General features: G+C 35.8%; 1 protein-coding gene across 2 annotated transcripts in view; it reads left to right on the top strand.

Moving 5' to 3' along the window:
• The first annotated feature begins 2616 nt into the window (after positions 1 to 2616).
• The window catches only part of LOC135080247 (aquaporin AQPAn.G), a 90249-nt gene continuing 79499 nt past the window's right edge, over positions 2617 to 13366 (top strand). Inside the window, exon 1 of one of the 2 annotated variants that reach the window (XM_063974935.1) lies at positions 2617 to 2965. In XM_063974935.1, the coding sequence (XP_063831005.1) occupies positions 2947 to 2965 (19 nt within the window). In that variant the 5' untranslated portion in view covers positions 2617 to 2946. The remainder of the gene's footprint in view (positions 2966 to 13366) is intronic. The other variant, XM_063974950.1, reaches the window with a different exon arrangement.

The raw sequence follows: 13366 nt of genomic DNA on the forward strand, positions 1-13366 counted from the left end.
TTCGAACTCCTCCTATGTTCTTCTGATTAATTTCGTTGCGGGTTCAATGACAGTTTAACTTTCCCTCGGGACAAACTTGAACTTCACTGGTTGTGTCTTTTATTGGCGGTCAAGCCAGGATCTACCTGGCTCCACAGGAGTTGCAGTGGTGGGAAAGAGAGGTGGGAATAGTCCCGTGCTGTAGTCAAACATTTGTCTGATTTTTTCTCTACATGTGGTACCGATCGTTTTCAATATGACAATTTAAGTAAACATTTCTTAATTATGTCGTTTAACGTGATCATTCCACTTGCTTAAAACAAAATTATGGCATTACATATTCAAATAGGTACTGTAGGGTCGTACGAGTAGGTATTCATTACAAGTAATTTTCTTTTGTTTGTAAACAATCCCATTGGTATATTTCCTATAAGAATATTCAGTTTAATTTTATTCTTTCTCATTAAATACTTGTAGTAGGGGCTGGTATGCTGGTAATGACGTCCATATCCCCATTTATGTGGAATTTCCGAATTTGAGATTGACAAAAAATCCAGGCTTTTTGGTTGATAATTATCTAATTAAAATGCTTTTTGCAATTTTTAAAATTGCATTCTAGAACTTTCGTTACATTAGGCGAATACATTCAATTGGGTACATTTAGGATGATAGTCTATAATTACATTTGCATTGCATTACATCATTGGCTGCTCCGAAATAATTAAGTAGGTATCTAGGCTAGAACATTCTCAAAGAATTGAAGGTCAATTCGTTGTTACTACTGTTTTATTCTGAATCTATGTCCCTATACATAATTAAACTGCATATGGTAAATAAAAAAAATATATTTAATAATAAATAATTATACATAGGTACCTACAGGGAGTTGAGTCTTGCAACTACATAAGGTACATCGAAGGCAATTGGACCTGGCTCAGTCTACGTTGTAAGGAGAGATCCTTGCAACACTGGTTTGCAGCCATGCCCAATTCTCTAAGATGTTGAACGAGAATAAATTACTTTTCTTATTGTTTCTTCTTTATGTAGGTACCTACTTAGTTTTATTTTGTTTTAAAATTCTGAGTTTTTGTTATTATATGAAACTTTTCTTGAATCACACACTATTACTCTTTTTGAAGCATGTATAGCGAAAGTGGACTAATTTGCAAGAGTCACAGTAAAATGAAGCTCCTCCTCCGTCCTCTAAAGCACTACTTTTGTAGTTTATCGAAAGCAGTCCAGTCACATTCGTCCATTTACCTCTTTTCTAATAAAAATCCCAAATTCCAAACATTATAAACACAATACATTATTCATTATTATACGCACCTACCTACCTGTTGTTTTCCTTTAACACATTAATCGTAAAATGTAACAACGTTTGATGCTTCATACACTTTGTTAACATGTTCTTTGAATGTTCATGAACGCCGTTCTCAAAGTAAAGGTAAACAGAGTTTTATCTTCATGGTTCAGTTATATCTTGAGAAATAAACTCAACTCCTACTCTTAACTTCGCAGATTTTCTGTGAAAAGTTTTTATTCTCCAATTAAAACATTTGTAGGAATATTCGTAGATCACCGTTTTGTTGATTCCCGAGTTTTCTGCGTAGGAACACATTTAAGGATTATTTTTATTTATACATATATTTCGCAGTTTCACTAATCATAGAATTGAATTATCTATTTTTTAGTATTAAAATCTTGTAAATTAGAATAAAGTAGGTATCTAACCTACTTTTCAGGTAATTTTTTAGCAAATACCAGAAGCACATAATTGGGGCTATTAATTATCATGTCATTTCACTGATAGGCACATAATAAAACTACTGACGAAAATGTGCAGCATAATCTTTTAATTCGATAAGCTTTATCGTTATTGTAGTACGTGCATGTACTAGAACAGAAGTTTATGTATATTTTAAGTGTCACTGATAAATATTGATAAATCAGTTTTTATTTATTGTCAAGCATATTGGCCAGCATTTTCGTGATGCGATGTCGAATTCATAAAATATTGCGTAAGTTATTTTCTACATGGCAATTATGTAATTAGTAGAGCATTCTTGAATGAAAATATGTAATTGCAAATAAACTACAATGGTCCTTTCTTCCTCATAACAACCACATAATGCCTATGGTGGTTGGTGGCTATCAATAGTTTTACTATGTGTAAAATATAATATAAATGCCACCACTCATGCATTTGCCGTGTCGATAAATGTGCATAGTTTTGATTGATATGTTTTTGTGATAACAAGTTTACCTATTGTAGCTTTTACAGACATAATTTTTGACATTTTGAATATTTAGATACCTATCCTACCATGAACAACCAGTTTTCCTGTTTTCAAGCCCACTATGACGTTCACATTGAAGTACAGATTGGGAACCCTCAATCTTTTTCATCCCGTGGGGCAGTAAGACAAAGTATGGTCGAAAGAAATAGGCACCTATAATGATAGTTGATAGTAGGTAGTAGTAGGTTAGGTAGATAGAAACAAAAATTAAATCTACAATATGAAATTTCTTCGGCGCACCAGGGCGTCTCGGCGCAAACTTTGGGAACCCCTGATCTTTTGCATTGTACTCGTATAAATTGACTAAACGCCCCCGACCATCATCGTCGTAATCAACACATCATTCAGCATCGGCCTCCTTCGGTCTTCCGCGCGTTATCTTGCACCACATTACGCGCACCATCCATCACTATTAGGCACGGTAATCTGCACCACCCAGTCCTGGCTGGAACAGTGACACTCGCATTCTTAGTTGAGACATTGCGCGGGGTGCACGTGCCAAATAATTTGGAAGAACAGTGGTTTCTGATAAATATTAGGGCTATATAACAGGGCGGACACGTCGTAGCTCCCGCATCGTAGCACCGGTCTACGAGACGATCGCGCGGGCCGCGTTACGAATCGAGTTGGTGCCGAGTTTTAGTGTCGAGTTATTTCCTGAAGAAATATGGCAACTAAAAACGCAAGTGAGTGTTTAAATTTTTTCTGACATTACGAATAATATAATATGCGTAATATTAATGCAATGTGGAAGTTATTTCATACTATTATGTTACTTTTTCTAATGATAATTTGTGTGACTCAAGTATTAATATTATTTAAATTTTATACATTTTCATTTATATTAATAGTATAACTATAAATAAAATATTATATTCTTGTTTGAAATAATAGAGTAAATTTTAAAATTAATATTAATTACGATAATAAACGTCAAAAACGGTGCACTGTAGCTCGAATTACTTGTAGTAGATTAATTAAATTTGATTACAACATCAGCCGGCATATCTTAATTGTATTTTTATCATTGAGTATCTTCAATGTTTTGGCGTTGAGGTGTGATTGATAACAAGGAGATAGTAAATAAAAAATCGGCAGGATTAAACAATAAACAAACTTAGGATCTTCAGGCATAGAATTCATTATTCAATAAATATCTATCTATTTAGTCCATGGCTAGCAAATTCCAAGAATTCTTATAATATTTATGAAACCAGTACAATACACAAAAAATATTATTATTGTTATCCTATTAGATGAGTTAAGAAAACAGTTTGGTATCTTTAAATCTCCTCAAAATCAGCAATAATTATTGACTGGAAGTGGTGGGGGTTTTTAGGTAATAAAATGGCCCCAAAATACCTTATATTATCAAATGTATCTGATATCACATAAGTAGCTATTTTCGCCAAAAATACTTGACACGTGCCTGATATATCAAGTGTATCCGATATCACATAACTATTTCAATTCAACCTAAAATATAATACTATGTTAACTTATATTATTATGTTAATTTTTTATGCATAACAAGGCAGGTATTTGACCGCAATCGCACCTGGTGTTAAGTGAGATGCGATCTTGGTACATATCTGCCCTGTAAGTGCCTATTCACTCTCGCTTTTAATTAATCTATACTTCTATACTATCTATACTAATATTATAAATGCGAAAGTAACTCTGTCTGTCTGTCTGTCTTGCTTTCACGCCTAAACCACTGAACCGATTTTAATGACATTTGGCATAGAGATAGTTTGAGTCCCGGGAAAGGACATAGGATAGTTAGAAACATGGACGCGCGCGATAAAGTTTTTCTGTGACAGACAAAATTCCATGCGGGTGAAGCCGCGGGCGGAAAGCTGGTTTAATAATAAAAGAAATGCCTCTCCATTCTCCATGCAAAAATGTGTATTGCGTCATATTTGTCCAATATTTGCGGTGCTATCTAGCACAAACTGACCTCCGCAAACAGAAGCTAAGAGATCTTTATCTTAAGATAAACTTAAATATTGCTTGTATCAGTAGGTATAAATGAAAATAGTAAATAAATATGCTTTCTTTCTCACGATCGTGGGTGAATATTATGCAAAGGCCAACCGCGAAAATAAACTTCAAGGAATAAATACTTAGGTCCATTAGAAGCCTTCAGATTTATGAGCTCGTTATTATGTTATTAATATGTCTTCAAGTTATATTTTATTTCTGTACTAGCTAAAATTAAATCATACAAAATTCATCATCCATTTCTGTGATAAAAGTTGCAAACAAAAAAAAAATTGTCTCATTTTCAACAAATAAGAATTATTATGACTACAAATACAATCAATTAGACCAAAAACATTATTTTGAAGAGACAGGTAGGTAATTACATAACTTGCACCTAACACTAACATGCATTGTGAGTATTGTGACTTGCGACTGTCACTAAGAAATTATTACATAAGAAAATTACTTGATATATTCGACGTAAACACTTCATTACTAAATTAATTGATAAAAATAATAGAGCTCAGTGTTTTAATTGCGATGAATACTGTTCGTTGATTGACAACAACAAGTGTCTTTCCAGTGGTAATGAACTATTAATGTTATTGTTTACTTACATTAATGAAAAGTTTGATAGACATCAATATTTATAAAGTCAATCGTAGTACTTATTCAATACTTACCTATCTGTTGATTCAGTTGCCACCTTATCAAAAAGCTTAAATTACTATATATTTTCATGTGTTCAGTGTTAAAAGAGTAAGGCTGAGTTGCACCACCTAACTTTGCCCGTAACTGTAACGATGACCGGCGTTTTTTGTATGGAGATTGACAGATTTCTGACGTTTTGTCTAAGTTAAAGTAAGATGGTGCAACCCAGCCTTAGACTCTTATCGACTTTCGGGGTTTAATCTCCAGTTGGGACATAAGTACTTAAGTGTAAAATCACTCTGTAGGTATATTTGTAACTGCCTATTTGGTTAGCATTAACATAACATTTCAGGCATGAATTAATCTGATTTTTCAAACATGACTGCAAAAAGTTTTCATTATCAAGGTTATAATAAAGAGTGAGTTATTTTATCAAAGTTTTTTGATACGATAACAATGGGATTCTTTTCAGCCACTGCTATTGTGTTTAGATCCAAGCAGTGATTGTTGGTTTTGGCTGTAAAAATAATTTTGATAATAAAAATAGGTGAGGCGTATCATACTCGTAGGTCGCCGCCTAGCCATTAAGATAATATAAGGAATATGTGATAATATTAATAAACTATGTATTACTTTGAATTATCAGGTTAATACCCTAATGAACGATTATGATTAGACGTTAGAAAAGGGATTATTAACTAGTTTATTACAGTAGGATTATTTTTAACAGTCGCTTAGTCGCTTAGATTAGATATAAAGAAATGGTAACTACATGATTTACGATTTGGAATACTTATAAGTTGTCTTTATTAACAACCTTTGGCCGTAACTATAACGATAACCGGTGTTTTTTGTATGGAGTTTGACAGATTTTTGACGTTTGTCAAAGTTAAAGTAAGATGGTGCAACTCAGCCTTAATGCAGCGTGTCCTAATTAAACCAAATTGGTGAAAATGTGAGACTCACCAAATTGAATTAATTGGTACATTAACTAGGACGACAGAAATTTTTTTGGTGTTAAAGTATTTTTGATGATAAAATAACAAGCTTAATAATATTCAGTTATGTACAGTGAGTTTCCTTGTGTGTAGTTAGTGACAAATACGATACAATCATTCTGAAAACAGTAGAACGTGTCAAAATTTATTACATTAACTGAACAGCTAAATTACTTTAGGTAGGTATAATAATATTTATAACTATCATCACTACAGGGTGGAAACGATATCGAAATCGTAGAAAGATATCGAAAAACTGGTTACTAATCCTGAAAGTGCTTCACGAGCTCTATCAAACGATATCAATAATGGGTTACAAAATAAACCGGATAATCCGAAATATCCAGCTTCCATACATTTAGTACAGTCACACAATATGTGTTAAAAAATTTAATAAATAAAAAGGTATAGCTACATAAAATGCAACAGTGTTTTATTTGAGTGATACAATACTCATTTTACCATGGAAGACATAATAATTTACGTTTCACGTATGTTTTGACATTGTTACGCTCTAAAAATAGCTTTGTGATATCGTGCGGTACGGATGGATGGCACTTCAAGCTACAAAATAACTTTGTGCATCTTAATTACTTGTAATACGATCGACTTTGGAACAAAAAATGTAAAGCATGATGTGCTGTCGCCTGTACACAGAGTGGCAATTATTTAATTAACTCTATGGTATGGTATTGTGGGTAGCAATTTTAGCGTATAAAACGAATTAGTTAATTATTACAAAAACGAGTTAAGTAACGAGTTCATGTGGTCTAATTGCATTGGTTAAATGGTATGTAAGTTTTTGTTTACGTTGTGAAAGAAGATCTTTCATAGGTAGAGTTCAAGATCAATTTTAAGATGACATCTTTCATGACTGCTAATATTCTCGTAGTTAGTGTCCAGGCAACAACGTCAGCACTGGTTACTCGTAGATAATTTGCGGTTCCTATGTCCAGTTTAACTTTTCCCTGGGACAAACTTGACCCTCCCTGGTTTAACTGTTATTGACTGTCAGTGACACCCTATAGATCCTGGCCAAGCCAGAAGCCAGTTGCAGCGATGGTAATAGTCCCGTGTGACGTGCCTTTTCGACTGTATGTAGGCCTGACCTAGTTATCTTCAGGAATGTACCTCATGCGGGCTCATAATAATGACATAATAATCTAAATTCCTGGTGCATAATCCACATTATCGGTCGATAAGGTTCGATGATTTAAAAACTCGTGCAGTAGCTTAACGTGTACAGACGGCAACACATTTAGCTCTACACTGTAGCGTCTTAAGTTGTTGCAATAGAATTCTATTTTGCACCCAAATTTTGTTTTTCAGTCGACTGTACATTTATCACTTTGCGCGTGATATAGTATATCACAATAAAATAATACTGAAAAATGTTTTGGTGCGTATAGGCTTAAATTATAATTTAATTACCTAAAGTTAATTATACCCACTGTTTACACCGAAAATGTGTCTTTAAATTGGGCAATATTGAAACCAGTAATATAACAAGTATTGTTGTCACATAATTAATTTTCTATTTTATACAGTTTTCTGTTAAGTTATAGTCATAACAACTGTGAAAATTTTGTGGGGTTTTATTATTAGAGTTCTATATTTTATAAAAAAAAATTGTGAATCGAAATGTCCACGTTTTAAAGAACTCAGCACTACTTTCGGTTTCCAATCTAAAACAATAGCTTTCCACAATATCAGGTTTACGAACCCAATTATTAATCATTACTTAGTTTACTTTAAAATGACTTTGAGTATCGAAATAAACTGTATTAAGTACATATATGATAGTTATTCAAACAGAATCGACACTAATGAGATTGTCATGGACGTAGTTATGCTACAACGTTCCAACCCACACGCAGGTCGAACTGAGAAAATAGCGTTTTTGTAAATTTGTGGTACGCTTTTTTTTGGTAGCGAGTAGAACTGAGTAGTATGTATCATTTCAACTAAATAAATAATCGTTATTTTATTACATACTTGTCATTAAAATTTACCAATATTTCTCATACAAATTTTGAAAAAATTGTACTTGGAACGTTTTTGCAAAAAGGCTTTTTGTATGAAAGTAGCTTTTAACTTATTTTGCAAAAACGTTCCAAAGTGTGAAAATTGGTATATTTTCGTAGTTAATATATATTTTTTCTAAAATGTAAGAAAAACAATAAAACAACATTGTATAAAAAGTATTTATATAATTATTTTAATAATATAAATAAATATAACTATCGTTTGGCAGAATGTTTATATGTCCGAATTTACAATGGCATACTTTTAAAATAGCATAATTTTACTTAGCATAATTATTTTGGCAAAATTTCATTCTGAATAATATCGATTAGCATAACGTTTAATTAGTAGCACGATTATTTGGTACCATTCCACTTGGCATACTATGCAGATGGCAGAATTTAGTTTGAAATTATTTAAAAAACTCCGCATAATATCGATTAGCATAACGTTTATTTAGTACCACGATTATTTGGTACCTTTCCACTTGGCATACTATGCAGCTGGCTACGTAGTATAACCCGACCAGGAACACAAAAACCCTGGCGTAGAGGCGTGTCAATTGCATTTTAAAGTGCAACACTGAGTACAGTCGTACCTGTGTCCAATCAATAGGCTAACTTTATGTATCATAGCTATCTTTATGCATATGTTTTGCCCCTTTGACTGTTTTTACGTGATTGAATCCATTATTGGCTGTAAGAACTATAAAAATACTTGTTTGTATTAATACCTATTATAAAGAGCTGTGGTTTTCTGAATAAAGTAAAATAAAATAAATAAAAATTAGAATTAAAGTAGGCCTTCTTTGATATTTTCATAAATTAACGAAAAAAGATGATATAGGTAACCTGGTTTCAATAAATTAAATAAAACTATCAATCGAGCTAGTAGGATTTATTATTATTTATCATACGATACGATACGATACGATACGATAGTGCTCACCCAGCCAGGACGAGGCCTGCTCCGGTCAAACCGGCATACCAGGAGGCACGATTTTAAGGAAAGACACGCTCTGGGATGGGAGAGGACGGCCGACTAGCCGCTGCGTCTTTAAACCGCAACCGGTCGACCACAACCAAGTAGATATGCATCCTGAGCCTGGTCTAGGAAAATAGGTAAAGACGGGTTATCGTTGATAGGACTGAGCGTTGATGCGATGAGATGGGCGGTCTGGCCTTTGATGAGATGGCTTTGGTTGTTCTTGGTTCATGTACTGCTGCTAGACTAGCCTCGTTGTTCTCTTGATATCTGCGGTACTACGTTTTTGTCGTCTCTGTATCTTCCAGATTAAATATTTCTTCTACTTCTTTTCTTAATGTCGTTGGAAGGACTAAACGCGTGGTGCGATGAGATGGGCGGTCTAGCCTTTGGTGAGGGAGGTGGCTTGTTTATTCTTGGTCTGTTTGACTAGCTTCATTGTTCTCCCAATTGTATCGTCTTATAGGTTTTCTGCCTATATATTCTTCCAGGTCAGGTTTCTTGTATTTCTTTTCTTTAGTTTAATCCGGCCTTTTCGTGAGATGGCTTGGTTATTCTTAGTTCTTGTACTGCTACAAGACTAGCTTCATTGTTCTTCCGATTTTATGCTTCTTTTCTTCATATCGTTGTTCGTTGATGCAATGAGATGGGCGGTCTGGCTTTTGGTGAGGCGGCTTGATTTTCCTTAGTTCTACTGCTACAAGACTGGCTTCATTTTTTTTTTTCAATTTTATTCTACTTTTCTTGATATAGTTGGTAGGACTGAGCGTTGCTGTGATGAGACGGGCGGTCTGGCCTTTGGTGAGATGTCTTGGTTCTTGTACTGCTGCTAGAATATCTTCATTTTTCTCCTGAGGTCTGTGTTAGGTAGGTACTGAGCTTTTGAAGTCTTCTTCTTTGTTTACATGTTCCGGGTCAGATATTTGTTATGCTTCATTTCTTATTTCTTTGTGTCATAATTAAGTTTGTTCACTCTTTTCTATTTCTTGGATAGTAGATGTTTAAATTTTAGTTCCATTTATCCACAACCTCTTAAAAACTTGACTCTTTTGTTTTTTTTAACTAATTACTACGGCGATAACTGTGGTTTTGGGATTTTGTCGTCTTCTTTGTTGTCTGTTTTCCCTTGGTCAAATATTTCTTAAATCTATTTTTTTTGTCTTGGGCTAAATAAATCTTCTCTCTTCGATTATTTGATTTGTTTGCACTTTTGACTATTCCGTCGATATATGTGGTTCTGGGTTTTAGTCGTCTTTTTCGCTGTCTTTTGATATTATTTTTCAACATCTAATGTTTCTTGTGCTGCTTTTCTTATTTCTTTTTATGGTGGGTTAATTTAGTCTTCTCTCTTTCGTTTCTTGGATAGTGCTTGATGCGGTAAGCGGACGGCGGGCCACTAGAAACGGCATTTTAGGGGCGCGTTCATATTTTCCTAACATTAAACGATTCGCCTTGGTGTAATCTAGTATGATTTCTTTTTAGTTCAATGATCTTTATGCAGGGTGATTGTTACATTGAGTTTCTTCCTTCCTTTCCATCAGGTTTTTATTTCTTCACTGTTTCGTGGATATTTTTTTTTCCGTGGGTATTTTTAATTTCTTTCACTAATTAAGTTATTTTCCGATGTCTTCAAGATATCCATGAATTGTCTTCTTGAGGTAAAAGACAGTGCTAACTGTCTCGTTGGATTAGGTTTTTATGCTCTTGGTGAAAGAATGTATTCTCATTGAAAAGATCTTATTAGATTAAAATTTTCTGATTGAAATCCGTTTTCCGACGAGGTTATAGAGCAGAGCTTGTTGAGCTGTATGTGTACACTGTAGGTTCACCTTAAATTGTTTGCAATCTGTAGTTTCTTATTGGAATACGTAGTTTCTGCAATCGATTTGAATATTTTGTGGTTCCTATAGGATTACTTCATTAAATAGTCAATGGCAAGGTTTTGGTTCCAGTTTTTGAGTTTTCTTGCTATCAAATAAGTTTTTTAGGCGGAGTATCTTTCTTCTGTCTATGATGAAGACCTTTTCCAAAATTCCTTGACCTTCTCTGTGCATTTTAGTCTCTTAAAACTGTACTATGTTCGTTTACTCTTTCAATTTTCCGATTCCGGTAAGCTGATGTTCTGTTGATAGTATTTGTCTACGCATGTGTAAATATGGCAGTAATCCTGATTCTTTTAGGCTCAAGATTTCTTTGATGATTTTCCAGGTACCTAGTCTGCTATTTGATTGCTGATTTACTTGTTTCACCGCTAGGTTTATATCTCTCGTTAAAATGTACAAGATCTTGTCTGGTCGCTTTTTGATCAAGTCTGGGATACATAGGTTCATTGATGTGGTAAGCTCTTTTTCAAAGTAGATATTTTCCATCGCCAGGTAGTTTGAAAGTGTATGCCTTCGGTTTTTAGCTGTAGAAAGGGACTTATAACTAGAGTGTTAGTGAAATATGACTACGGTGTTATTGTATTTTGCATTGTCAAAGCGTCAAGTCTTTTGTTTTTAACATGCTTTCAACAAAATGTTAGTCGGGCCACCTCTTTTTTGTATGGGTTGTACTTTTGAATGGTTTACGACATGCACATGTGACTATTAGTTGTTTTTGCAAAGCAAAGGATCTCTGTTGTTTCAATTTTTTTTTTGTGTATTTTGGCAAATGTGTTTAAAGTGTCCATCTACTAATGTTAGTGCAATAGTGAAGTTAAATTTTATTGCTTTTGGAAACTTTTTATGACGACCAGATGTTGACCTTTCTTGGTATTCGCTTTGAAATTTTGTGCAATAGGTGTCTTTTATAGAATGTGTTTGGTGAAAGTTTTGTAGGGATCTTTCTTTGTTATCGATTATTATTTATACCTACTATAATGACATGCAGGAAGCAGAATACATGTAGATAATAATATGTAGAGTACATGTAGAATCTGTATGTATCAAAATTATTAATAAAAAAGTAAAGTTTATGGACCAAAAGTTAGAGCTTTTCATTTGACAAACTATACGATCTATGTTACATATTTTTAAGTGAAAATACTAGATCATAATTATGCGTTCGCTTTGGTACTTTTTGGCAAGGTAATTGACACAAAATATTTATAAACAAAGAAAGATAAGGAAAGATCTCACCGGGTTTCGTCGGATTAGTTTTCTAGGCTTTTAGCTTAGGCGCTGTGCTGGTCACTGTCACCTACTCGATGCTTTTTTCTCACCTACAGTTTTTCTCACACAAAAAAATTATCTATAACCACTATTTTTTGCACATTTGACTATGTTAATAGTTAATCGCGACTATGATTTCGGGTAATTCACTGTTAGAACATTTGGGTTTCACCGTCGCGTCGGCGTCAAACACCGTAGGGCTTTGTAAGTGCCTTTTAGGGTCGAACCGTATGGAGCGCACGTGTTGCGCACGTCCACTCCCGAAGGCTGCCCAAAACGAACTCCAGGATTTATTATTATTTATCAATAATCAAAAACAGAACTTGAATATTCAACTGCTATGTCTGCTAATGAACGCTTCAAACTCGGTACTTTTTTCCCAATTCCATAAAATTCATGTATTTTATGCACTTTAGTTTACTATTATTAGAGGCCGGTCGATCTATTCTCATAAATAAAACACTGGATACTCATCTTTCACATTATATTGCCTTATTTTAGATACAATTCATCACTTAGCACAAAAGCGCGCGGAGTCGTCTCCGCGCGTCCCTCTATTCTGACGTTTGATGCTAGCGTGACATTGACGTATTGTCAATGTCACTATGACAGCATCTCATTGGCCACAACGATACCGTTATTTTAACGTTTTAGATTTTTCATAATTAACAGTTCGGCCATCCTACATTTCCTTCGCCCTCGAAGGTCTACTCTACTCATAGCACACTTGACGCCTCGTATTGGGATCCAGCTGTGCACCTTGCTAGGTCCACTCTGCCATCTCCACCACCATTCGCACCACACGCTGGCCGTGAACGCGCTCGTAGGCGCCCACAACGTGCCCTGGCTCACGCGCGCCCTGCTGCTCCACCACGCGCGGCACCTGCTGGACTCCTGCTGCGCCGACCGCGCCGCGCTCCACGCAGCGCTCGCCGCGCTGGTGCCGCTCGTGACGCGTCGACCCGCCCGGCTGCACCGCCTGCCCGCGCACTCGCTGGCGCGCGAGCCGTTGCCGCTGCTGGCGCTGGCCGCGCTGCTGCTGCCCGAAGCGCCCGCGCTGTGCGCGCTGCTGCCCGAAGCGCGCGCGCTGACCGCGCTGCTGCCCGAAGCGCGCGCGCTGACCGCGCTGCTGCCCGAAGCGCGCGCGCTGACCGCGCTGCTGCCCGATGCGTGCGCGCTGACCGCGCAGCTGACCGCGCTGCTGCCCGAAGCGCGCGCGCTGACCGCGCTGCTGCCCGAAGCGTGCGCGCTGACCGCGCAGCTGCCCGAAGCGTGCGCGCTGACCGCGCAG

This window comes from Ostrinia nubilalis, chromosome 2 (genome assembly GCF_963855985.1).
Source record: "Ostrinia nubilalis chromosome 2, ilOstNubi1.1, whole genome shotgun sequence".
Lineage (NCBI taxonomy): Eukaryota > Metazoa > Arthropoda > Insecta > Lepidoptera > Crambidae > Ostrinia > Ostrinia nubilalis.